Here is a 27,540-nt window from a genome sequence, read left to right as displayed (position 1 = left end):
TATCAGCATCGGTCCCTTGCAACCACTCTGCACCAAGACTTTCCAGCTTGAAGGGATTATGCAACTGAATATAGAAGATTGGATGTACAGAAAATAACTTTCCAAGAGAAAGAAATTAATTTATTAATGAGACATGAGCAGCATCTTGAGAAGGATCAGCGGACCAAAGCTCTGGGTTGTGTTTGGTATCTGTAGAGGAATCAAGTATTCGGAGGACAGACCTCACTCTTAGAAGATGTTACCTTCCTTGACTGCCAAGCTCTATCTAGACCCTACTAGTACAAGTATCGGTGGGTTCTACATGGCACGCATGCTCTTAACTAGATGTTCCTCATGTTCTCATCCTTACTGATTCATTTACAAGATCACGCTCTGTTGTTCATGACGTTCATGGAACCGGAGAATCTAATATGTTGGTGGAGGATATGCTTGGTAGGGTTGAGGTGCCATCGGTCCAGTCACTAATGTCGTCTGGGCAGTCACAAAGTTGACGGGCTGCTTGTGCTTCTTGATCTCACGAGCCATTTGGCACCAGGAACAGGAGAAACAGCAGCACAGCATACAGCAGTCACTACAGATGGAGCCCTGTACGGAGGAACAGAAGATATTCAGTGGGTACAGAAAGTATTCAGACCCCTTTAAATTTTTCACTCTTTGTTTCATTGCAGCCATTTGGTAAATTCAAAAAAGTTCATTTTTTCCTCATTAATGTCCACTCTGCACCTCATATTGACTGAAAAAAAAAATCAGAAATGTAGAAATTTTTGCATATTTATTAAAAAAGAAAAACTGAAACATCACATGGTCATAAGTATTCAGCCCCTTTGCTCAGACACTGATATGTAAGTCCCATGCTGTCCATTTCCTTGTGATCCTCCCTGAGATGGTTCTGCTCCTTCATTGGAGGCCAGCTGTGTGTAATTACACTGATAGGACTTGATGTGTAAAGGCGCACACCTGTCTATATAAGACCTCACAGCTCACAGAGCATGTCAGACCAAATGAGAATCATGAGGTCAAAGGAACCGGCCAAGGAGCTCAGAGACAGAATTGTGGCAAGGCACAGATCTGGCCAAGGTTACAAAAGAATTTCTGCAGTACTCAAGGGTCCTAAGAGCACAGTGACCTCCATAATCCTTAAATGGAAGAAGTTTGGGGCCACCAGAAGTCTTCCTAGACCTGGCCGTCCAGCCAAACTGAGCAATCGTGGGAGAAGAGCCTTGGTGAGAGAGGTAAAGAAGAACCCCAAGTACAGAGAGATCCTGGATGAAAACCTCTTGCAGAGTGCTCTGGACCTCAGACTTGGCCGAAGGTTCACCTTCCAACAAGACAATGACCCTGAGCACACAGCTAAAATAACAAAGGAGTGGCTTCAGAACAACTCTGTGACCATTCCTGACTGGCCCAGCCAGAGCCCTGATCTCTGGATAGACCTGAAAATGGCTGTCCACCAATGTTCACCATCCAACCTGACGGAACTGGAGAGGATCTGCAAGGAAGAATGGCCGAGGATCCCCAAATCCAGGGGTGAAAAACTTGTGGCATCATTCCCAAGAAGACTCATGGCTGCACTAGCTCAAAAGGTGTGTCTACTCAATACTGAGCAAAGGGGCTGAATACTTATGACCATGGGAGATTTCAGTTTTTCTTTTTCAATAAATTTGCAAAAATTTCTACATTTCTGGTATTTTTTCGGTCAAGATGGGGTGCACAGTGTACATTAATGAGAGAAAAGTGAACACTTTTTTGAATTTACCAAATGGCTGCAATGAAAGAGTGAAAAATGTAAAGGGGTCTGAACACTTTCCGTATCCACTGTAGATGTATAGCTTAGCTGGTGGGCACAAGATCAAGGCCGGGCCAGGTCTTCCCCACCTCCATGCCACAATGACCCATCCAGGACGCAGAGGATACTCACCCTGATCCGGTACCGTTCTCTGACAGAAGCCCTCATGGTCATGGAGATTGGGGGGCAGGATAAGGAAGCTCCTGTGCAACCAGAGCACGATCCCAGATCCAAGAGTGGGAGACAGAGACATTCTCCAAAATCACTGACCGTCTTACACTGGAAACATGGCAAAAGCCAAAAGGCGCAGCAGCCTGTAAGCAAGGGGAGGAAGACAAAATCATTGCAAGCTTCTCAGGTATCTGGGACAGTGAAAAGAGACATTTCACCCACCCCAAGAAATCAATAGTCTAGAAATGGTACCTCAAAAAAAATAAGAAATTCAGAAATAAATGGTTCCAAAGACTTTTCTCAGACATTGTAGAATAATAACAGCTCATACAGAGATAGTTTCCCCAATCCTAACTAGAGGCAGCGCCCTCTGATGTCACCCAGGAAAGGAACGCACTATCCACAATGTTCCACCAATAGACTATTCTCTCACAGCCTAAATTCCTCACGACCAGCCCTACCCAGAGTCCAGCCTCAAACATGGCACTCCTCACCCACAGGGAAAGCCCCAGAACCCAGAGATGGAGATCCTTCAAATCCACCAGATCTCCAACATATATCAGTGCCACCCACTACACCTCGAATCTACAAGGCTTCCTTCTTCACCCAATCTCACAGCCCCCAGCTAACCAGTCACTATTTACACGGAGGACGTCTGAGAATATTTCTACCGAACTTACATATGCCCATGTCCTGACAACAGTCACAGATCCCCGAGCTCCAATCATTTATGTTTATGTAGGTGACCGAAACGGATTGACCAACCGATACGGGCTGCACTGAAACGGACTGCATGATCTAAGGAAACAAGAGAAAAAAGTGCAAAATCAGAAACAACCAACAATGCAGTGTAATCCAGTGTATACCATGATTAAGGATTAAATGCTGAAACGCGTCGGTCAGTTTATTGGACCTGCCTTTCTTTTGTGTTACCCATTTTGATTTTTATGTTTTTAAAGAATTAAATATGCTACTGCTTTTTATATTCAAGTGAATGGTTTCATCTCTGGAGCTCATCTTTCCTCTTTTTTCTTGCTAAACCAGGGTGGAGACCCAAAAGTTATTGAGATCAGATAAATCGGAGAGCATAGATTCCTACATGTATGCTGTGTCCACCATTATCAGTCATCTACTGTAGATTCTAGACTCCTCTACATGCTGTATCCAACATTACTGTCCTCCATCTCTAGACATGCATAATCTTGTCCTTTCTGAGCCATGTGTCCACTAATCCCCGAATATCTAGATTCTAGACTACTTTATATTTGGTATCCAGCGTTACTGTCCTCCATCTCCAGATATCCACCATGTAATCTTCTCTGCGCTGTGTTGTGCTGTGTAATTTGCATCATTACTCTCGCCAATCTCCGGTCATCCACCATGTAATCTCCTCCATATGTCCATCATTACTCTCCCAAATCTCTGGTCATCTACCATGTAATCCCCTCCATATGTCCATCATTACTCTCTTCAATCTCCAGTCATCCACCATGTAATCTCCTCCATATAGCCATCATTACTCTCTCCAATCTCCAGTCATCTACCATGTAATCCCCTCCATATGTAATCCAACATGTAATCTCCTCCATATGGCCATCATTACTCTCTCCAATCTCCAGTCATCCACCAAGTAATCCCCTCCATATGTCCATCATTACTCTCTCCAATCTCCGGTCATCCACCATGTAATCCCCTCCATATGTCCATCATTACTCTCTCCAATCTCCAGTCATCCACCATGTAATCCCCTCCATATGGCCATCAATACTCTCTCCAATCTCCAGTCATCCACCATGTAATCTCCTCCATATGGCCATCATTACTTTATCCAGTCTCCAGTCATCCACCATGTAATCCCCTCCATATGGCCATCAATACTCTCTCCAATCTCCAGTCATCCACCATGTATTCGCCTCCATATGTCCAAAATTACTCCCTCCAATCTCCAGTCATCCACCATGTAATCTCCTCCATATGGCCATCACTACTCTCTCCAATCTCCAGTCATCCATCATGTAATCCCCTCCATATGGCCATCATTACTTTCTCCAATCTCCAGTCATCCACCATGTAAGCTCCTCCATATGTCCACAATTACTCCCTCCAATCTCCAGTCATCCACCATGTAATCTCCTCCATATGGCCATCACTACTCTCTCCAATCTCCAGTCATCCATCATGTAATCCCCTCCATATGGCCATCATTACTCTCTCCAATCTCCAGTCATCCACCATGTAATCCCCTCCATATGGCCATCATTACTTTCTCCAATCTCCAGTCATCCACGATGTAATCCCCTCCATATGTCAATCATTACTCTCTCCAGTCTCCAGTCATCCACCATGTAATCCCCTCCATATGTCCATCATTACTCTCTCCAATCTCCAGTCATCCACCATGTAATCTCCTCCATATGGCCATAATTACTCTCTCCAATCTCCAGTCATCCACCATGTAATCCCTTCCATATGTCCATCATTACTCTCTCCAATCTCTGGTCATCCACCATGTAATCCCCTCCATATGTCCATCATTACTCTCTCCAATCTACAGTCATCCAACATGTAATCCCCTCCATATGTCCATCATTACTCTCTCCAATCTCTGGTCATCCATCATGTAATCCCCTCCATATGGCCATCATTACTTTATCCAGTCTCCAGTCATCCACCATGTAATCCCCTCCATATGTCCATCACTACTTTCTCCAATCTCCAGTCATCCACCATGTAAGCTCCTCCATATGTCCACAATTACTCTCTCCAATCTCCAGTCATCCACCATGTAATCCCCTCCATATGGCCATCATTACTTTCTCCAATCTCCAGTCATCCACCATGTAATCTCCATATGTCCATAATTACTCTCTCCAATCTCCAGTCATCCACCATGTAATCCCTTCCATATGTCCATCATTACTCTCTCCAATCTCTGGTCATCCACCATGTAATCCCCTCCATATGTCCATCATTACTCTCTCCAATCTCCAGTCATCCAACATGTAATCCCCTCCATATGTCCATCATTACTCTCTCCAATCTCTGGTCATCCACCATGTTATCCCCTCCATATGTCCACAATTACTCTCTCCAATCTCCAGTCATCCACCATGTAATCCACTCCATATGTCCATCATTACTCTCCCAAATCTCTGGTCATCTACCATGTAATCCCCTCCATATGTCCATCATTACTATCACCAATCTCCAGTCATCTACCATGTAATCCCCTCCATATGTCCATCATTACTCTCCCAAATCTCTGGTCATCTACCATGTAATCCCCTTTACTCTCTCCAATCTCCAGTCATCCACCATGTAATCCCCTCCATATGTAATCCAACATGTAATCTCCTCCATATGGCCATCATTACTTTCTCCAATCTCCAGTCATCCACCATGTAATCTCCTCCATATGTCCATCATTACTCTCCCAAATCTCTGGTCATCTACCATGTAATCCCCTCCATATGTCCATCATTACTCTCTCCAATCTCCAGTCATCTACCATGTAATCCCCTCCATATGTAATCCAACATGTAATCTCCTCCATAAGGCCATCATTACTTTCTCCAATCTCCAGTCATCCACCATGTAATCTCCTCCATATGTCCATCATTACTCTCCCAAATCTCTGGTCATCTACCATGTAATCCCCTCCATATGTCCATCATTACTATCACCAATCTCCAGTCATCCACCATGTAATCCCCTCCATATGTCCATCATTACTCTCTCCAATCTCCAGTCATCTACCATGTAATCCCCTCCATATGTCCATCATTACTCTCCCAAATCTCTGGTCATCTACCATGTAATCCCCTCCATATGTCCATCATTACTCTCTCCAATCTCCAGTCATCCACCATGTAATCTCCTCCATATAGCCATCATTACTCTCTCCAATCTCCAGTCATCTACCATGTAATCCCCTCCATATGTAATCCAACATGTAATCCCCTCCATATGTCCATCATTACACTCTCCAATCATCCACCATGTAATCTCCTCCATATGTCCATCATTACTCTCCCAAATCTCTGGTCATCTACCATGTAATCCCCTCCATATGTCCATCATTACTCTCTCCAATCTCCAGTCATCCACCATGTAATCTCCTCCATATAGCCATCATTACTCTCTCCAATCTCCAGTCATCTACCATGTAATCCCCTCCATATGTAATCCAACATGTAATCTCCTCCATATGGCCATCATTACTCTCTCCAATCTCCAGTCATCCACCAAGTAATCCCCTCCATATGTCCATCATTACTCTCTCCAATCTCCAGTCATCCACCATGTAATCCCCTCCATATGTCCATCATTACTCTCTCCAATCTCCAGTCATCCACCATGTAATCCCCTCCATATGGCCATCAATACTCTCTCCAATCTCCAGTCATCCACCATGTAATCCCCTCCATATGTCCATCATTACTCTCTCCAATCTCCAGTCATCCACCATGTAATCTCCTCCATATGGCCATCATTACTTTATCCAGTCTCCAGTCATCCACCATGTAAACCCCTCCATATGTCCATCATTACTCTCTCCAATCTCCAGTCATCCACCATGTAATCTCCTCCATATGGCCATCAATACTCTCTCCAATCTCCAGTCATCCACCATGTAATCGCCTCCATATGTCCAAAATTACTCCCTCCAATCTCCAGTCATCCACCATGTAATCTCCTCCATATGGCCATCACTACTCTCTCCAATCTCCAGTCATCCATCATGTAATCCCCTCCATATGGCCATCATTACTCTCTCCAATCTCCAGTCATCCACCATGTAATCCCCTCCATATGGCCATCATTACTTTCTCCAATCTCCAGTCATCCACGATGTAATCCCCTCCATATGTCAATCATTACTCTCTCCAGTCTCCAGTCATTCACCATGTAATCCCCTCCATATGTTCATCATTACTCTCTCCAATCTCCAGTCATCCACCATGTAATCTCCTCCATATGTCCATAATTACTCTCTCCAATCTCCAGTCATCCACCATGTAATCCCTTCCATATGTCCATCATTACTCTCTCCAATCTCTGGTCATCCACCATGTAATCCCCTCCATATGTCCATCATTACTCTCTCCAATCTCCAGTCATCCAACATGTAATCCCCTCCATATGTCCATCATTACTCTCTCCAATCTCTGGTCATCCATCATGTAATCCCCTCCATATGGCCATCACTACTCTCTCCAATCTCCAGTCATCCATCATGTAATCCCCTCCATATGGCCATCATTACTTTCTCCAATCTCCAGTCATCCACCATGTAAGCTCCTCCATATGTCCACAATTACTCTCTCCAATCTCCAGTCATCCACCATGTAATCCCCTCCATATGTCCATAATTACTTTCTCCAATCTCCAGTCATCCACGATGTAATCCCCTCCATATGTCAATCATTACTCTCTCCAGTCATCCACCATGTAATCCCCTCCATATGTCCATCATTACTCTCTCCAATCTCCAGTCATCCACCATGTAATCTCCATATGTCCATAATTACTCTCTCCAATCTCCAGTCATCCACCATGTAATCCCTTCCATATGTCCATCATTACTCTCTCCAATCTCCAGTCATCCAACATGTAATCCCCTCCATATGTCCATCATTACTCTCTCCAATCTCTGGTCATCCACCATGTTATCCCCTCCATATGTCCACAATTACTCTCTCCAATCTCCAGTCATCCACCATGTAATCACCTCCATATGGCCATCATTACTTTCTCCAATCTCCAGTCACCCACGATGTAATCCCCTCCATATGTCAATCATTACTCTCTCCAGTCATCCACCATGTAATCCCCTCCATATGTCCATCATTACTCTCTCCAATCTCCAGTCATCCACCATTTAATCTCCATATGTCCATAATTACTCTCTCCAATCTCCAGTCATCCACCATGTAATCCCTTCCATATGTCCATCATTACTCTCTCCAATCTCCAGTCATCCAACATGTAATCCCCTCCATATGTCCATCATTACTCTCTCCAATCTCTGGTCATCCACCATGTTATCCCCTCCATATGTCCACAATTACTCTCTCCAATCTCCAGTCATCCACCATGTAATCCACTCCATATGGCCATCATTACTCTCTCCAATCTCCAGTCATCCACCATGTAATCCCCTCCATATGTCCATCATTACTCTCTCCAATCTCCGGTCATCCACCATGTTATCCCCTCCATATGTCCATCATTACTCTCTCCAATCTCCAGTCATCCACCATGTAATCCCCTCCATATGGCCATCATTACTCTCTCCAATCTCCAGTCATCCACCATGTAATCCACTCCATATGGCCATCATTACTCTCTCCAATCTCCAGTCATCCACCATGTAATCCCCTCCATATGTCCACAATTACTCTCTCCAATCTCCAGTCACCCACCATGTAAACTCCTCCATATGGCCATCATTACTCTCTCCAATCTCCGGTCATCCACCATGTTATCCCCTCCATATGTCCATCATTACTCTCTCCAATCTCCAGTCATCCACCATGTAATCCCCTCCATATGGCCATCATTACTCTCTCCAATCTCCAGTCATCCACCATGTAATCTCCTCCATATGGCCTTCATTACTCTCTCCAATCTCCAGTCATCCATCATGTAATCCCCTCCATATGGCCATAATTACTCTCTCCAATCTCCAGTCATCCACCATGTAATACCCTCCATATGGCCATCATTACTCTCTCCAATCTCCAGTCATCCACCATGTAATCCCCTCCATACAGCCATCATTACTCTCTCCAATCTCCAGTCATCCACCATGTAATCTCCTCCATACGTCCATAATTACTCTCTCCAATCTCCAGTCATCCACCATGTAATCTCGTCCATATGTCCATAATTAGTCTCTCCAATCTCCAGTCATCCATCATGTAATCCCCTCCATATGGCCATCATTACTCTCTCCAATCTCCAGTCATCCTCCATGTAATCCCCTCCATATGTCCATCATTACTCTCTCCAATCTCCAGTCATCCACCATGTAATCATCTCCTTATGTCCATAATTACTCTCTCCAATCTCCAGTCATCCACCATGTAATCCCCTCCATATGTCCATCATTACACTATCACCAGTCTCCGGTCATCCACCATGTAATTCCCTCCATATGTCCATCATTACTCTCTCCAATCTCCGGTCATCTACCATGTAATCCCTTCCATATGTCCATCATTACACTATCACCAGTCTCCGGTCATCCACCATGTAATCTCCTCCATATGTCCATCATTACTATCACCAATCTCCGGTCATCCACCATGTAATCCCTTCCATAGGTCCATCATTACACTATCACCAGTCTCCGGACATCCACCATGTAATCCCCTCCATATGTCCATCATTACTCTCTCCAATCTCCGGTCATCCACCATGTAATCCCTTCCATATGTCCATCATTACTCTCCCCAATCTCCGGTCATCCACCATGTAATCTCCTCCATATGTCCATCATTACTCTCTCCAATCTCCAGTCATCCACCATGTAATCCCCTCCATATGTCCATCATTACTCTCTCCAATCTCCAGTCATCCACCATATAATCCCCTCCATATGTTCATCATTACTCTCTCCAATCTCCTGTCATCCACCATGTAATCCCCTCCATATGTCCATCATTACACTATCACCAATCTCCGGTCATCCACCATGTAATTCCCTCCATATGTCCATCATTACTCTCCCCAATCTCCTGTCATCCACCATGTAATCTCATCCATATGTCCATCATTACTCTCTCCAATCTCCAGTCATCCACCATATAATCCCCTCCATATGTTCATCATTACTCTCTCCAATCTCCAGTCATCCACCATGTAATCCCCTCCATATGTCCATCATTACACTATCACCAGTCTCCGGACATCCACCATGTAATCCCCTCCATATGTCCATCATTACTCTCTCCAATCTCCTGTCATCCACCATGTAATCTCATCCATATGTCCATCATTACACTATTATCAATCTCCTGTCATCCACCATGTAATCCCCTCCATATGTCCATCATTACTATCACCAATCTCCAGTCATCCACCATGTAATCCCCTCCATATGTCCATCATTACTCTCCCCAATCTCCGGTCATCCACCATGTAATCCCCGCCATATGTTCATCATTACTATCACCAATCTCCAGTCATCCACCATGTAATCCCCTCCATATGTCCATCATTACTCTCCCCAATCTCCTGTCATCCACCATGTAATCCCCTCCATATGTCCATCATTACTATCACCAATCTCCAGTCATCCACCATGTAATCCCCTCCATATGTCCATCATTACTATCACCAATCTCCAGTCATCCACCATGTAATCCCCTCCATATGTCCATCATTACTCTCCCCAATCTCCGGTCATCCACCATGTAATCCCCGCCATATGTCCATCATTACTCTCCCCAATCTCCTGTCATCCACCATGTAATCCCCGCCATATGTTCATCATTACTATCACCAATCTCCAGTCATCCACCATGTAATCCCCTCCATATGTCCATTATTACTATCACCAATCTCCGGTCATTCACCATGTAATCCCCTCCATATGTCCATCATTACTCTCTCCACGAGGGATGAGGACTTTCTGAGTGAAGCCTTGGACCTCATGAAACATTTCAGGAGTAGATGCTATCCAAGGAAGTGTATCTCATTGACATATCAGAGGGCCAGTGTACATACACAGGAATCGCTTCTTACAGCACATAAACAACAGGCCGGCAAACCACGGTTCATCACTGGCTATAACACGATCTGGTCCCAGTTAAGGTCAATCCTTCAAAAACATTGGCCTATACTTATCACTGATCTTCAGACTTCTGAATTGGTGAATGATCAGCCTCTATTAATGGCTAGAAGAACCCCAAATTTGAGGGATATCCTCACCCGAAGTCATTATTCAATACCAACAGTTAAAATGAACCGTGGCATGACATTAAGGGGATCCTTTGCTTGTGGTGATTACAATATTTGTCAGCATATGCAGCCTACGTGGGATATCTTCAGGAATCCATTGGATGGTACAAGGCATCGTCTTAAGTCCTCTATCAATTGTAGGACCAGTAATGTGATAATCAATATGCCGTCAAATGTTCCTGTTTGCAGGTATATGTTGGACAAACCTCACAAGTTCTCCGTCACAGGATATGAAAGCATTTTTCCACCATAAACACAGCACAGACTGATGTCCGGAAGGGCAAAACCTTGACTCCTATTACATCTCATTTCTTGACCCTTCATTGGGGTAAGTGTACGAATACGAGGGTTTGTTGGTTTAGAGCACATAGTTGGTTCAGGTAGGGGTGGCTCATTACACCAACGGCTCCTACAGGTTGAATCATGTTGGATTTTTCTTCTCTACACAGTACCGAGAGGACTGAATGAGGACCTTCTGATCACTGGTTTCCTTGGATAGCCTCTACAGTTTAATGTAGATTAGAACAGGAAGGCCTCCTCTTGGAGATGACTGGCCGCTTGATTTTGAAACTATTGGACTTTGGCTCTTTTGGTCCATTTATCGCCTTCCATCATTGAATTTTATTGGGGATCCTCCCTTCCAATGGAGGTTCCAGGATTGGAAATACCACTGTGAATCAAGTTGGCATATACCTGTGTCGGAATCCTTTCCTGTTTTCTTCAATTGGTCTGATCCCTCGTAACTTTATTCATCATTCATTTAAGGTTGGGTCCGCTACTCATTATATCAGCCCTCTCTCCTACCCTTCCCCTTTACTCCTTTTGGTCACCTCTGTTCCTGCTGATGTTGCCTGCGTTACGCTGATGGATCATCGGTGGTCATATCTATGGAGGGTGGATGCTCACTGTGGCCAAGTGCTAAGGGTATGTGCACACGGTGCGGATTCTGTTGCGGATCCGCAGTGGTTTTGGCCCTGCGGGTCCGCAGCAGATCCTGCTGCGTTGTACAGTACCTTTATTTCCTATGAAAAAAAAAAACGGTGTGCACATGCTGCGGATTTTTCCGCGCAGATTTGCTGCGGTTTACAATCCGCAGCATGTCAATTATTTAGTGCAGAGACGCTGCAGTTTCACACCTCATCCATTATGAGACGTGAAACCGCAGGCAAAACCGCATTTATCTGTGGATTTCAGTAAAAAATCCGCAGAGCCAAAAAACTCCGTGTGCACATACCCTAACTGACTTGATCAGAGTGTACTGATATGCACTTTTCTTCAGCAATAAAAATATATTGAAATTATGTGGAGAAATTCATTCTCATGATCTGTCAGCTTTTATTCATTCTTCGATATATGCGGGCCTTGTTTCATATACTTTTGTGCTCGTGTAAGGGAGGTCCAGGACGGTAGTCGTAGCCGAGGACACCGGGGCTCTGGTGTCCTGGCCTCTCCTCATAGAAAAATCATGCTCGCTAGTCAGTATACCTGTGTCTCCGATTCAGCTTCTTCAGGGTCCTCCCTATGCAGTGGGAGACCGTTTCCAGGAAAATTCACATCAACTGAGACACAGTCCATCACAACTTCAACAAAGACATCTTTACTTGGTTTATTACACAGCTTTTCCAAAGACTTCACAGCATTTACAACAGGCTTCACATAACAAGGTTCCTTATCTTTTCCTGCACTGTTTCCACAGTTACTCTGCACGGGCCCAGGTTGGACCGTCCCTGACAGTTTCTCAGTTTCCTCCCTGTTCAGCTCTGCCACGGCCAAGCATCCCTTGGTCTGTTTCGCCCCAGACACGAGATCATTTGTCGCCAAAGTCAGATGCCACTGAGGATGAGCCCTGATCTGATGTACTGCTCTCTGTACTGGTGCCACTTCTTCTCCATCTGTACTTACTGCTTCTGTGGGTTCCCCTGATCGTTTTGCCCCATTCTTATAGGTATGTGCCCAAGCAATGAGTTGCCACATTCTGCTGTACTGGCCTGTTGTTATGCTGTGTTGGTGCGGTGGATGGCTGAGATTCTCGCTTTTAACATTGTGAGACTGCTGCCAAGTCCTGGGCTTATTGCCCGTGTGGACTGTTGTGAGCTCATTTTCGGGTTTGCCTCTGGCTTCTGGTGAGGGTTATGGAGCTGGCTGTGCTGACAGAGGAGTAGTGAGTTCTCTATCTGGACTCCCTCTGTTGGTGAAGGGAGGTAATGAAGCTGATCTAAATGGCAGAGAGTGGCCACCTGAGGAAGAGGACTGCGATTGGACATCTGGAGTTTCTGATTGGATTTAAGGCAGCCGACTCCCTAGTTTCTTGCTGGTGATTTTTCTCCTTCGTCTCATTGGGGGACACAGAGACTGTGGATGTGTGCTACTGCCGTCTGGAGGCTGACACTAAGTATACAAAAAACAAGTTAGCTCCTCCTCCGCCGCATACACCCTCGCCCCGATAGCGGGCGGAAACCAGTTTTTGCTTAGTGTCTGATGGAGGCACACGCAGTCTGGGTCTCTCCAGACTATTTTTTTTTTTTTTAATATTTTCTCACTATGAAGAGGAGACAGGGGCGACGGACCCTATTGAAAGGGTCCGATCTCCCCAAAACATCAACGGGCGAGCACGCGCGAGTATCGCCTCCGCGTATTCTTTCCCGCACCGAGGGACATCTCTGGGACTTTTCCCCAGACATCTATTTTTATTTTTTATTTTTTAAGAAGATATGACAGGGGCAACGCATCCTATTGAAAATGATCCGATTTCCCCAAACCAGCAACGGGCGACCACGTGCGAGTGTCCCTCCACGTTTCCTCTCCCGCGACGTGGGACATTATGCCAGACTTAGCACTGTCCACCCCTAGGTAGTGAAACCATGGGCTTGCACAGAGGCACCAGACTAGTCTGTGCACCCCCACTGCTCCACCAACGCATGACGGCGGTGCTGCATGGCGGCGGATGGTCCCTCTCCTCGCCCAGACAAGGCGGACGGAGCTAGGGTGCCTGCACCGTCCGAAGATGGATTACCTCATGGCAAGGAGGTATGGTTGGGCTGGGAGGGCCCCTGGGCAGCGAGTGGCTCCAGGCTAGCGCCGGCTTAGGGAAGAGAAGCAGGTCAGCACAATCCGTATGCCCCAGCAACTCAGGTGCTGGAGCCGCAGAGTTACCATAGGGCTGTGATCAGCAGTCATCTCCCTCCTTCCTCTCTCCTCCCCGCTTCCTCTCTCCTTCCTCCCTCCCTCCTTCCTCCCTCCCATACCTATAGCCAGGGTGCGTGGAGGCCCCGCGCGGGGCATAATGGTTTTGCCAAGGAGATTCCCCAGCTGGGGAAGGAGGACGCCTCAGGGCGGTACCGGGGAAGGTGGGCAGTGTCAAATTTAGCCTGCGGCTTCGGCCTAGGCCGCGGGGGGAAGACCCGCCCCCCCGGCGTGACGTCAGATCCGGCGTCGCCCCCAGGTCCAGGGCGGGCGCTGGATTAAATCGAGGCCCCGGCTTCAGAACAGGGTAGGCCGCGATCAGGAGAGCATCACAGCCTACCCAGAGAGGAAGGAACAGCAGGATCAGGAGTGCGGGGAGACAGCAGGAGCCGGGTAAGTGCGACCCCGTCCCGGAGCCACACTAGGGCAAGTTATCCTCCTTCTCCTCATTCTCCCTAAAGCCTTAAAGAAAAAAAAAAGAGGGAAAAGAGAGAGAGAGAAAATCGGCCTTTTTTCTGCAGTATGTCTGGGAAAGGGAAAAAGCACACGTCCTTTTATACCGCATGCGTTTCCTGTGGAGTTCTGTTCCCGCGAGCGCAGACTATTAAGTTATGTGAAGCCTGTAGTTCCGAACGCGCCCAGGAGCCCTCCCCTCCAACGGAGCCCAGGGGTTCGGACCCCCCGGAATGGGCGTTATCACTTTCTTGGTCTATGGTTTCGCTTACGAAGGAGATTGAGACCCTTCAGGCCCCGTATAGGGGTAGAGACGACGGCTCGCCTGTTTGGGAGGGTTCATCCACCTCACAAGAGCCGCCGGCCTGCAGGGGCCGCACTCTCTCTAAGCAGACGTACAGGGAGAGATCCCATATGGCGTCTCCGGGCCCCTCCGGTGCTTCGGCATCCGTGAGTGCGGCGTCTCGCTCACCATCACCATTGTCTGGGAGCGAGCAGAGTTCGGATGAGGACATGCAGGAATCCTTGGACCTGAATACCCCGGGGTGTCGGGAGACGGTAGACAGTCTCATTGAGGCTGTCAATCAGACTCTAGGTATTGAGGAGGATATCTCCCTAACCGCAGGGCATAAGATATCTTTTAAGAAGGCCAGGCGCCCACATAGGGTGTTTAGCACTCATCCAGAATTTGAGGACATGGTGCAACGGCACAGGGAACGTCCAGACAAGCGTTTTTCGGGACAAAAAACGCTAGAGACGAGATACCCGTTTGCACCAGAGCTCTGTAAGAGATGGGCGGAATCTCAGATTGTGGATCCCCCAGTGTCACGCCTGGCCTCAAGATCGTTGTTGTCAGTGCCTAGTGGTTCTTCTATTAAGGACCCCACGGATCGGCTCATAGAAGGTTTAGCCCGCTCAGTGTATGAGGCATCGGGATCAGTGCTTTTACCTTCATTCGCGGCAACATGGGTGGCCAAGGCCATGATGTCATGGTCAGAGTCGTTGAATAGAGTCCTGCAAGATAGAGACTCGCCGATAGAGGTATCTGAGATGGCAAATTAGATCGCGATGGCGGGTGACTATCTAATTAATGCATCCTTGGATGCGGCTAATTGCGCGGCACTAGCGGCGGCAAACGCTATCGCCATTAGGAGTGTCTTGTGGCTAAGGCTATGGCAGGCTGATTCAATTTCTAAGAAATCGTTAACATCCCTGCCATATCAGGGTAACCGACTATTTGGAGAGAAATTAGACAAACTCATTTCAGATGCCACAGGGGGAAAGAGCAGCTTTCTCCCACAGCAGAAGAGTAGACTGCCTTTTCGTCAACCGCAGGTGCGCTTTCGAGCATTTCGCACCCCCGGATGGGCAACAGCGGCCAGTCCTACCGCCCCAGCTCGCTACAACCAAGACAAAGAGCGCCAGGTCACGTATAAAGCCAACCCGCTGGGGAGGATGCGGGGCCGACCACCCAGGTCAAGGGGGGCCAGGTCCCAGAGGCCCTCAGCAAAATGACTCGAGGCATCAGGTACCCGAAGACAGCAGAGTAGGCAGTCGTCTGCTCAGGTTCCGCCACGTCTGGGTCAAGATGGCACACGATGCATGGGTGGCGGAATTAGTGTCATCCGGGTACAAAATAGAGTTTATCGGACATCCTCCAAGACGATTTTTTCTTTCCAGGCTTCCCAAATTGGAATCCCGGGCAGAGGCGTTGCTAGGAGCCATCAAGATTCTTCAGTGCAACGGGGTAATTGTCCCGGTACCAGAGGGCGAAAAGGCTCAAGGATTTTATTCCAACCTGTTCGCGGTCCCCAAGAAGGACGGAACAGTAAGACCGGTTCTGGACCTAAAGCTCCTAAACAGGTTCATCAGAGTCAGGCACTTTCGGATGGAATCCCTCCGGTCAGTGATATCGGCCATGGAGCAGGGAGAATATTTGGCCTCAATCGATGTCCAGGATGCCTACCTGCACATCCCTATTTTTCCCCCCGCATCAGAAGTTCCTTCGTTTTGCAATCAATGGCCAGCATTTTCAATTTGTGGCTCTGCCGTTCGGGTTAGCCACGGCTCCCAGGGTATTCACAAAGGTAATGGCGGTCGTCATGGCCATTCTTCATTCTCGGGGCATAGTGGTTTTGCCGTACTTAGACGACCTCTTAGTAAAGGGGCCGTCCTTTCAAGCATGCAAGGAGAATGTCAGCATCACGCTGGATACCCTATCTCGCCTAGGATGGTTGGTCAATGGGAAAAAGTCATCTCTTATCCCGGCTCAGAGGATTCCATTCCTAGGGATGATTTTCGACACCTCCCGAGGGTTGGTAATTCTCCCTCAAGACAAGGCTCGGGCGCTCCGGCAGGTTGTTCGGAGTCTTCAGCAACCAGGCCCTCACATTTGGGATGAGGGTTCTAGGGAGGATGGTAGCGGCAATAGAAGCAATTCCGTTTGCTCAATTTCATCTTCGTCCCCTGCAGCACGCTCTTGGCAGCGTGGGACTGGAGTCCATTCTCCCTAGATCATCAGTGCAGGTTGTCCTTTCAGGTCCAACAAGCACTTCAATGGTGGACGCGCGACTCCTCTCTCCTTCAGGGGAAACCCTTTCATCCAGATCAATGGTTGGTGATCACAACCGACGCGAGTCTTCTCGGTTGGGGAGCAGTATTTCGCCATCACATGGCACAGGGGCAGTGGTCGCCCCAGGAGGCTCGTCTTCCGATCAACTTGTTGAAGATTCAAGCGGTGCGGTTGGCGTTGCAGCATTTTCAGCACTGGCTAGCAGGACGCCCAGTCCGGGTCCAGTCAGACAACGCCACAGCAGTGGCGTACGTGAATCACCAGGGAGGCACGCGCAGCAGGGCAGCCATGCGCGAGATAGAGCATGTACTCCGTTGGGCCGAGAGGCACCACTCAGTAATCTCAGCAGTTCACATACCAGGCGTGGAAAATTGGGCAGCAGATTTCCTGAGTCGGCAGGGTGTCGTGGCCGGGGAATGGTCCCTGCACCCTGAGGTCTTCCAGCAGATTTGCCAATGGTGGGGGACTCCGGACGTGGATCTGATGGCCTCCAGGGAGAACGCCAAAGTGGGCATGTTTGTCGCTCGGTCCCTGGACCCGCGAGCAATCGCAGTGGATGCGTTGGTCCTTCCATGGAGCCAGTTTCGGCTCCCATACCTGTTTCCCCCTCTGCCACTTCTTCCGAGGGTCATCAGAAAGATCAAGACAGAGAGGGTCCCTTCGATTCTGCTGGCTCCAGACTGGCCCCGTCGAGCTTGGTACGTGGATCTAGTACAGCTCCTCGCAGACGTGCCATGGCGTCTACCGGTACGGCCAGACTTATTGTCCCAGGGGCCGATTACCACCCGAACTTAGGGGCCCTGTGTTTGACGGCATGGCCGTTGAATCTTGGATTCTGACCCAGGCGGGGTTTGGGCGTGAAGTAGTTGCTACAATGGTTAGCGCCCGGAAGCCGGCCTCGGCGAGGGTTTATCATAACACTTGGAAGGTTTTCTTTCTCTGGTGTCGAGAGCACGGGGTTGCGCCTTTGTCCTTCTCGGTTCCCAACATCCTGGCGTTTCTGCAGTCAGGCTTAGACGCAGGTTTGGTCCCGAGTTCCCTGAGGAGACAGATATCGGCCTTGTCGGTTCTTTTCCAGCGAAAGATCGCTACCAATATGCAGGTCAAGACATTCATTCAGGGGGTCTCTCATTTGGTGCCCCCCTTTAGAGCGCCCATAGACGCCTGGGACCTTAATCTGGTTCTGGGTGTCCTGCAGGAAGCTCCGTTTGAGCCGTTGCAGGAAGTCGCATTGTCATAGCTTTCCAGGAAGGTCATGTTTTTGGTAGCCATAACTTCCATTAGGCGGGTCTCGGAATTGGCAGCCCTATCCTGTAGAGCTCCATTTCTGACTTTTTTTAAGGATAAGGTAGTCCTTAGACCACCGCCGCCGTTTCTGCCGAAGGTTGTGTCCTCTTTCCATATTAATGAGGACATTGTTTTGCCTTCGTTTTGTCCAGCTCCGGTACACAGAGTGGAGAAGGCGCTCCACATGTTGGACCTAGTAAGGGCCCTCAGGAGGTATGTGTCAAGGACAGCACTTTTTCGCCAGACTCGTTTGTGATCCCCGAAGGGCGCAAGAAGGGGCTCGCAGCCTCACTGTCGACCATAGCCAGATGGATTTGCCTAACTATTCAAGAGGCTTACCGTATCAGAGGTACGCCGATTCCAACTGGAATAGGGGCGCACTCTACTCGGGCAGTGGGCGCCTGTTGGGCGCTTCGGCACCAGGCTTCGGCAGAGCAAGTATGCAAGGCGGCAACCTGGTCAAGCCTGCACACGTTCTCTAAGCATTACAATGTGCATACTCAGGCTTCGTCAGATGCGAGCCTGGGTAGGAAAATTCTCCAGGCAGCAGTAGCACACCTTTAAACAGGTGGGCATGCGGTTTGGATTGGTGAGTGGCTCCCACCCAGGGACTGCTTTAGGACGTCCCACAGTCTCTGTGTCCCCCAATGAGACGAAGGAGAAACAAGGATTTTTGTGAGTACTCACCGTAAAATCCTTTTCTCCGAGACGCTCATTGGGGGACACAGCATCCACCCTGATAGCCAGTTGGCTTTGGTTTATTTTGATTAGTGTAATTCTTTATTGTATGGTGGTCCTTTTTTCAGACATATGATTTTCTGCAGTAAGGCTAATTCGCTGTCAGCTTCTCCTACTGCTTTTGCACTAAACTGGTTTCCGCCAGCTATCGGGGCGAGGGTGTATGCGGCGGAGGAGGAGCTAACTTGTTTTTTGTATACTTAGTGTCAGCCTCCAGACGGCAGTAGCACACACCCACAGTCTCTGTGTCCCCCAATGAGCGTCTCGGAGAAAAGGATTTTACGGTGAGTACTCACAAAAATCCATGTTTCCTGACTGTGGCTCCTGGTTTCCAGTTTGGGTCCTGCCTTCCTAAAGCTAAGTTTTCTCTGCTATTGTTCACATGAGTTTTTGTCTGGTTTACTTAGTTTTTGTGTTCAGCCAGACCTGGCTGGGACTGGGCTGAATCCCCATTTTGTCTCTGATCAGTTGATCTCTTTGCTCTGTCTTCAGAAAATACCTGAGTGCTGATATAGTGATTTGAAGTCTAGCGACTTCAGGGCCTTTTTCTATCAGACGTGTTGGACATTTTTTTTGGCAGGGTTTTTTGCGTGATTGCAGACAGCAGCTTTTCTTTCCTGTCCTTTCTAGTTAGCGAGGGCCCCATCATTTGCTCAGCCTGTCTTTCTATCTGTGTCTGTTTTCATCTTGTTTCACCAACAATACATGTTGGGGGCTGCCTATTGCTTTGGGGTCTCCTCTGGGGCAGTTTAGATTTTCTTTTTCTTTCTTTAGGCTTATTTAGTTCTCCGGCCGTGACGAGGCGTCTAGGACCACCGTAGGCACGCTCCACGGCTACTGCTAGTTGTTGTGGATAGGATCAGGGGTCTGCAATCCGCTAGTTACCAACCTCTCCGGTTTTCTGGGCTTAGCTTGCTTTTTGTTTTTTCCTCCTCGGTGACTCATTCATAACAGTGGACCCTTTGGGCGCCTCTGGCCCTCCGCCCTAACCCAAGGCTGACACTAGCTTATCCAGCAGCAGCCCCTCCTACAAGTAGCTATGTGCTTGTACTATCTAGAACTGTGGACATTAACATGCCCCCCATCAAGAGGCCAACCCTGCTCTAACCTTGTGCACATCAGTATAACAATGTACATGTCATATGTAAGGGGGTGAAGTGCAAGAAGAGCTATGAGAAGGCTGCCCTCTCTGCTCCATGCCTCAAACAGTTAAACAGGGCAGCAGGTTCCCCGGGAGACAGTGGAGGGGCTGAGCACAGGGGGCCAGGAGGAGAACAGAGGGCGGGAGATGGGGGAGCTGAAGGGAAAGGATGCTGACAGACTGCAGAAGAGACAGCTCTCAGTCACAGAGAGTCCGGGGTTTCGTGTATATGGACAGCAGAACAGGAGGCTGCGTACTTGGAGACATTAAAGCTGCGTCCTGACCCCGTGGACAGACAGAGACCTGCAGAGAAGCAGAGACCGTAGCCCGTGACTACGAACAGTTGGAGTCTGCAGTGACAGATAAGTTGTGTCCTGACCCCCCATGTGAAGTCTGTGTGTGCAGAGCAAGGGCTGTATACTGTGACTAGAGACTTCCCTGTGAACCTCCTTAGAGAGACTGATGGTGACAAGACGCTTCCTTGCAGAGAGGCTGTATTCAGTGGCTGAGACGCTTCCCTGTGACCAAGGAACTGTGACACTGACCTGCCAAGAGAGACTGGCACAGGCAGAGCCCCTGACCCTGGTGAGGGAACGCCACTGCTGCAGCAGAGGGAAGGATCCTGCATATAGGGGGATACCACCATCATCATACCCCATGAGCCTCCACGTTAACCCCCCATACGCCAGTTGGACTATACCTAGGATCCCAGAGACGGACGACATCAAGCGCCCCTTGTGCCTGGGTGCCTACGTGGGAGAAGAGTGATTTCTACAATCAAGTTCTCCAGGAACTGTTAAGTTGCCACCCCATCTATAATAATAAATGCCCTAAGCAGCTTCCGGTTGTAACAACTTCCGTCCAGTTGTAACCGGTGACGTCACCGCACACCTCTTTCCATGTTAACCCTCAACACACCACTCCTCAACACACACTCCTCTCACCTTTCACCATCTCCACTCACGTCCACTCACTCTTTCACTCCACATACGACCCCTTCTCTCACTCCGTCTCTCATACTCACGCCGTCATCGCCGCTGATCCACGATCCCCGACATCTTCTTCCGCCAGCGCCATCCTGGATCCAGACGTCCTCCACGCCGGCGACATGTTCTTGCGGCGACGCCATTTTGGATCGGCGAAATCCCGCGATAGTCAAGATGGCGTCGCCGCAAGAACATGTCGCCGGCGTGGAGGACGTCGGGATCCAAAATGGCGTCGGCGAAATCTCTCGAGATTTCGCCGACGCCATTTTGGATCCCGGCGGCATCCACGCCGGCGACATGTTCCTGCGGCGATGCTATTTTGGATCGCCGAAATCCCGCGATACTCAAGATGGCATCGCCGCAAGAACATGTCGCCGGCGAGGACGACGTCGGGATCCAAAATGGCGTCGGCGAAAACTCGCGAGATTTCGCCGACGCCATTTTGGATCCCGACGTCGTCCACGCCGGCGACATGTTCTTCCGGCGACGCCATCTTGACTATCGCGGGATTTCGGCGATCCAAAGAGAAAAAATGAAAGTAGAAGAGCTGCGCCTGTCAGATCCATTGTTCCTGACGGATGGGGGAGGGATGTTTTTACTTATGTTTTAATTGTCCAGTGTTGTTAATAAAGTCTTCTCTTTTATGATTGGTGATGTGCATATCATACAGTGGTGCTTTCTTCTTTGTCTTCATCATTACTCTCTCCGGTCATCCATCATGTAATCTCCTCCATATGTCCATCATTACTATCACCAATCTCCAGTCATCCACCATGTAATCCCCTCCATATGTCCATCATTACTATCACCAATCTCCGGTCATCCACCATGTAATCCCCTCCATATGTCCATCATTACTATCACCAATCTCCAGTCATCCACCATGTAATCCCCTCCATATGTCCATCATTACTATCACCAGTCTCCGGTCATCCACCATGTAATCCCCTCCATATGTCCATCATTACTATCACCAATCTCCAGTCATCCACCATGTAATCCCCTCCATATGTCCATCATTACTATCACCAATCTCCGGTCATCCACCATGTAATCCCCTCCATATGTCCATCATTACTATCACCAATCTCCAGTCATCCACCATGTAATCCCCTCCATATGTCCATCATTACTATCACCAGTCTCCGGTCATCCACCATGTAATCCCCTCCATATGTCCATCATTACTATCACCAATCTCCAGTCATCCACCATGTAATCCCCTCCATATGTCCATCATTACTATCACCAATCTCCAGTCATCAACCATGTAATCCCCTCCATATGTCCATCATTACTCTCTCCAATCATCCACCATGTAATCCCCTCCATATGTCCATCATTACACTATCACCAATCTCCGGTCATCCACCATGTAATCTCCTCCATATGTCCATCATTACTCTCTCCAATCATCCACCATGTAATCCCCTCCATATGTCCATCATTACTCTCTCCAATCATCCACCATGTAATCCCCTCCATATGTCCATCATTACTCTCTCCAATCATCCACCATGTAATCCCCTCCATATGTCCATCATTACTCTCTCCAATCATCCACCATGTAATCCCCTCCATATGTCCATCATTACTCTATCACCAGTCTCCGGTCATCCACCATGTAATCTCCTCCATATGTCCATCATTACTCTCTCCAATCTCCGGTCATCCACCATGTAATCCCCTCCATATGTCCATCATTACTCTCTCCAATCTCCAGTCATCCACCATGTAATCCCCTCCATATGTCCATCATTACTATCACCAATCTCCAGTCATCCACTATGTAATCCCCTCCATATGTCCATCATTACTATCACCAATCTCCGGTCATCCACCATGTAATCTCCTCCATATGTCCATCATTACTCTCTCCAATCATCCACCATGTAATCCCCTCCATATGTCCATCATTACTCTCTCCAATCATCCACGATGTAATCCCCTCCATATGTCCATCATTACACTATCACCAATCTCCGGTCATCCACCATGTAATCTCCTCCATATGGCCATCATTACTCTCTCCAATCATCCACCATGTAATCCCCTCCATATGTCCATCATTACTCTCTCCAATCATCCACCATGTAATCCCCTCCATATGTCCATCATTACTCTCTCCAATCATCCACCATGTAATCCCCTCCATATGTCCATCATTACTCTCTCCAATCATCCACCATGTAATCCCCTCCATATGTCCATCATTACTCTCTCCAATCATCCACCATGTAATCCCCTCCATATGTCCATCATTACACTATCACCAATCTCCGGTCATCCACCATGTAATCTCCTCCATATGTCCATCATTACTCTCTCCAATCTCCGGTCATTCACCATGTAATCCCCTCCATATGGCCATCATTACTCTCTCCAATCTCCGGTCATCCACCATGTAATCCCCTCCATATGTCCATCATTACTATTACCAATCTCCAGTCATCCACTATGTAATCCTCTCCATATATCCATCATTACTCTATCACCAATCTCCGGTCATCCACCATGTAATCTCCTCCATATGTCCATCATTACTATCACCAATCTCTGGTCATCCACCATGTAGATCATTACTCTCCTCATTCACCCATCATGTAATCCCCTCTATGATGTGTCCACTATTACTCCCCAGTCATCCATCATGTGATCCCATCTGATATATTCACTATTACTCCCCAATCATCCACCATGTAATCTCGTATGATATATCCACCATTACTCCCCCATCTCTGCTCATCCACCCTGTAATCCCTTCCATAAGTGCATCATTTCTCTCTCCAATCTCAGGTCATCCACCATGTGGTCATCTCTGTGCTGTGTTCTTAATCCCTGGTCATCCAACATTTAATCCCGTCCATATGTGCATCATTACTCTCTCCACTCCCCGGTCATCCATCATGTGATCAAGTCTGATGTATTCACTAGTACTCCCCAATTATCCACCATGTAATCCCATCTAATGTGTGTACAATTACTCCCCAATCATCCACCATACAATCCCATCTGATGTATACACTATTACTCCCTAATCCCTGGACATCCACCATGTAGATCATTACTCTCCTCAATCACCCATATAATCTCCTCTATGATGTGTCGTCCATTACTCCCCATTTTCTGGTCATCCACCATGTAATTCCGTCTGATGTGTCTATCATTACTTCCAATTCCTTGGTCATTCATGATGGATTCCCTTCTGAGGTTTCCCCCGTTACTCCCTAATCATCCACCATGTAATCCCATCTGATGTGTCCACCATTACTCCCCAATCATCCACCATGTAATCCCATCTGATGTGTCCACCATTACTCCCAATCATCCACCATGTAATCCCATCTGATGTGTCCACCATTACTCCCCAATCATCCACCATGTAATCCCATCTGATGTGTCCACCATTGCTCCCCAATCATCCACTATGTAATCCTGTTTGATGTGTCCAAAATTACTCCACAATCATCCACCATGTAATCTCGTCTGACATGTCCTCCATTGCTCCCAAATTCCTGGTCATCCACCATGTAATCCCATCTGATGTGTCCACCATTTCCCCCCAATCATCCACCATGTAATCCCCTTTTGTAATCCCGTCTGATGTGTCCACCATTACTCCCCAATCATCCACAATGTAATCCTGGCTGATGTGTCCACTACTACTCCCCAATCCCCGGTCATCCACCATGTAATCCCATCTGATGTGTCCACCATTAATCCCCAATCATCCACCATGTAATTCCATCTGATGTGTCCACCATTATTCCCCAGTCCCTGGTCATTCATCAGAGCTGATTATAGTCATCACTTGGAGTTATCTTATGGAGCTGCAGGTTTATTGTGGCTTTGTGGTTTACTTTTCTTACATTTTTCTTCAGCTATTCTAGTTTATATAGTTGCAATTCCTACGTATTATTTTCCTTTAAAAATCAAATTTGTCTTGTCTCTCTTCAGAAATAAGTCACCCGTCCCCTTGGCCTCTGGACCTTCACTCATGGCTGCACTCACCTCCGCCTCGGACGCTCTTCTCTTCAGTCACTGACTTGGACCCGTTAGATGTGAGGCTTTTTGTGTGAAGATCTGACCTGACCAGTTTGATTGTGGTAGAGAAGGAAGTTGTGCTCTATATGGGCCACTCCTCTTCCAAGAAGTCACCCGACTCATTAAGTTCTATTGTCCTAGACAAAAGGTATTAGAAAAGTGCGGCCAAGGGATGTCAACCTAACAAATGGGAGAATCGAAACTCAGTTTGTTTAATGTTGTTATGGGAATATAGTCCACGCATGAAAGTGATTAAGCAACTCTCACTGCCATGGGCCAAGAAACAAAGAACCCTCCTGGCATCCCACACGGTCATGGTCTAAGATATCAAAAACCCTCCAGGCAACCTTCATTGCAATGAGCCAAGAAGCAAAGAACCCTCCCGGTATACTTCACTGTCATGGTCTAAAATATCAAAAACGCTCCAGACTACCCTTACTGCAACAGGCCAAGATATGAAGGCCCCTTTTGGCAACGTTCATCATCATGGGTTGAGACACGAAGAACCCTGCCAGCAACCTTTCATCACAACGGGCCAAGAAGCAAAGAACCCTCAACGACACGGTCTAAAATACATAAAACACTATCAGCAACCCTCACCGCCATGGGCCAAGAAACAATAACCCTCCAGGCAACCTTCACTGACAGGGGCCAAGTAAGAAAGAACCCTCCTGGTATCCATCACTGTTACAGTCTACGATACGAAAAACCTTCCAGGCAACCCTCATTGCCATGGGCCAAGAAGCAAAGAACCCTCCCGGTATCCACACCCCCATCTTCCACGTTCCGAAAATTAACATAACACCTTTTCGTGTAACGCCCCAAAATCCGATATAGTGCAGTGGAGTGCGTTACATGTCGGAGCACACCGGAGTATCTTACACTTCCTATCACGTTACGGATCAGGTGTGACATGCACATTGATGGTTGGTGTATATACCCCATATATACCTATGAGAATGGCAAGCACAGAGCAAAGTCTCTTGTATGATTAGTGTATATATAGTAACTGGCCTTGTTTGTTTTTAGGCAAGGGGAGAATGAGCATACATAATGTATGATAAAGAAAGAAGACAGAGAATATAAATTAGGTGTAATATAAAGATGTCCTATCCCATCGAGAAATTATAAAACACTCAGAAAAAATCCCAACAATAGAGGCCATAGAGATACAATGGAATCAATATGGGGTTAATGGTTATAATCTCCCATAAAAACTAATTATTAGTAAAGGGGTAAAATAGTGCCAAGAAGCAGGGATTATATGTTTCACAAGATATGAAGGCCACATTTGGCAACCCTCATCAGCATGGGTCGAGACAGAAAGAACTCTCCCGGTATCCTTCACTGTCACGGTCTACGATATGAAAAACCCTCCAGGCAACCCTCACTGACATGGGCCAAGAAGCAAAGGACCCTCCCAGTATCCATCACTCTCACAGTCAAGAATACGAAAAACCCTTCAGGAAACCCTCACTGCCATGGGCCAAGAAACCCTCCAGGTATCCTTCACTGTCACGTTCTAAGATATAAAAAACCCTCCAAGCAACTGTCATTGCCATGGGCAAAGAAACAACGAACCCTCCCGGTATCCTTCACTGTCACGGTCTAAGATACAAAAAACTCTTGGGACTACCCTCACTGCCAGAGGCCAAGATAAGAAGGCCACTTTTGGCAACCCTCATCATCATGGGTCGAGACACGAAGAACCCTGACAGCAACCTTCACCACCATGGGCCAAGAAACAAAACCCCTCCAGGCAGAGACATAGCTAGGGGTTCAGCCCGGGGAGGGGAAACTTCTGAGCAGGCCCTGGCTGCTATCGAAAGTGAATCACTATACAAAGACCAACACTGATATTACCGCCATATGGTGCCATATATTGGTAGATACCAGTACTGCAGAACATATAGAGATCCCAGCACAGTTATAGATGGTGACTTACAGCTGAGGTTCTTTCTTATGGGGTTGTTCACTTTTCCATCTGGCCCAGACCGACAGGACGACTTCTCCAGCTCGGACTCATCTGCAGAGATTACAGTACAGACACATCTGACTTCTCACATTTCCTGCTCCATCCACATCTATCCACAACCTGCACCACAAACCCCTCATCCTGCTGATGCCCCAATACTGAGCCGCTGCTGCCATATGGTCCCTATTACTGCACCTGATGTGTGGCATAAAAACAGCTCCTCTTACTGCCCCACAT

General features: G+C 47.7%; 1 protein-coding gene across 1 annotated transcript; it reads right to left on the bottom strand.

Moving 5' to 3' along the window:
- Positions 1 to 98: 98 nt before the first annotated feature.
- LOC141078050 (cornifelin homolog) lies at positions 99 to 27,540 on the bottom strand. Its single transcript, XM_073564855.1, has 4 exons — positions 25,296 to 27,540; positions 2,638 to 2,755; positions 1,919 to 2,100; positions 99 to 585 (listed from the first exon to the last, which is right to left on the bottom strand). The coding sequence occupies exons 2-4, from the start codon at positions 2,750 to 2,752 to the stop codon at positions 406 to 408; spliced, it is 477 nt and encodes a 158-aa protein (XP_073420956.1). The 5' UTR covers positions 2,753 to 2,755; positions 25,296 to 27,540; the 3' UTR covers positions 99 to 405.

Source organism: Dendrobates tinctorius, unplaced genomic scaffold (assembly GCF_039654945.1).
Source record: "Dendrobates tinctorius isolate UK_male_01 unplaced genomic scaffold, ASM3965494v1 ptg000495l, whole genome shotgun sequence".
Classification (NCBI taxonomy): domain Eukaryota; kingdom Metazoa; phylum Chordata; class Amphibia; order Anura; family Dendrobatidae; genus Dendrobates; species Dendrobates tinctorius.
The sequence above is the reverse complement of the archived record's forward strand: the minus strand, read 5'-3'. Positions and strand labels throughout refer to the sequence as shown.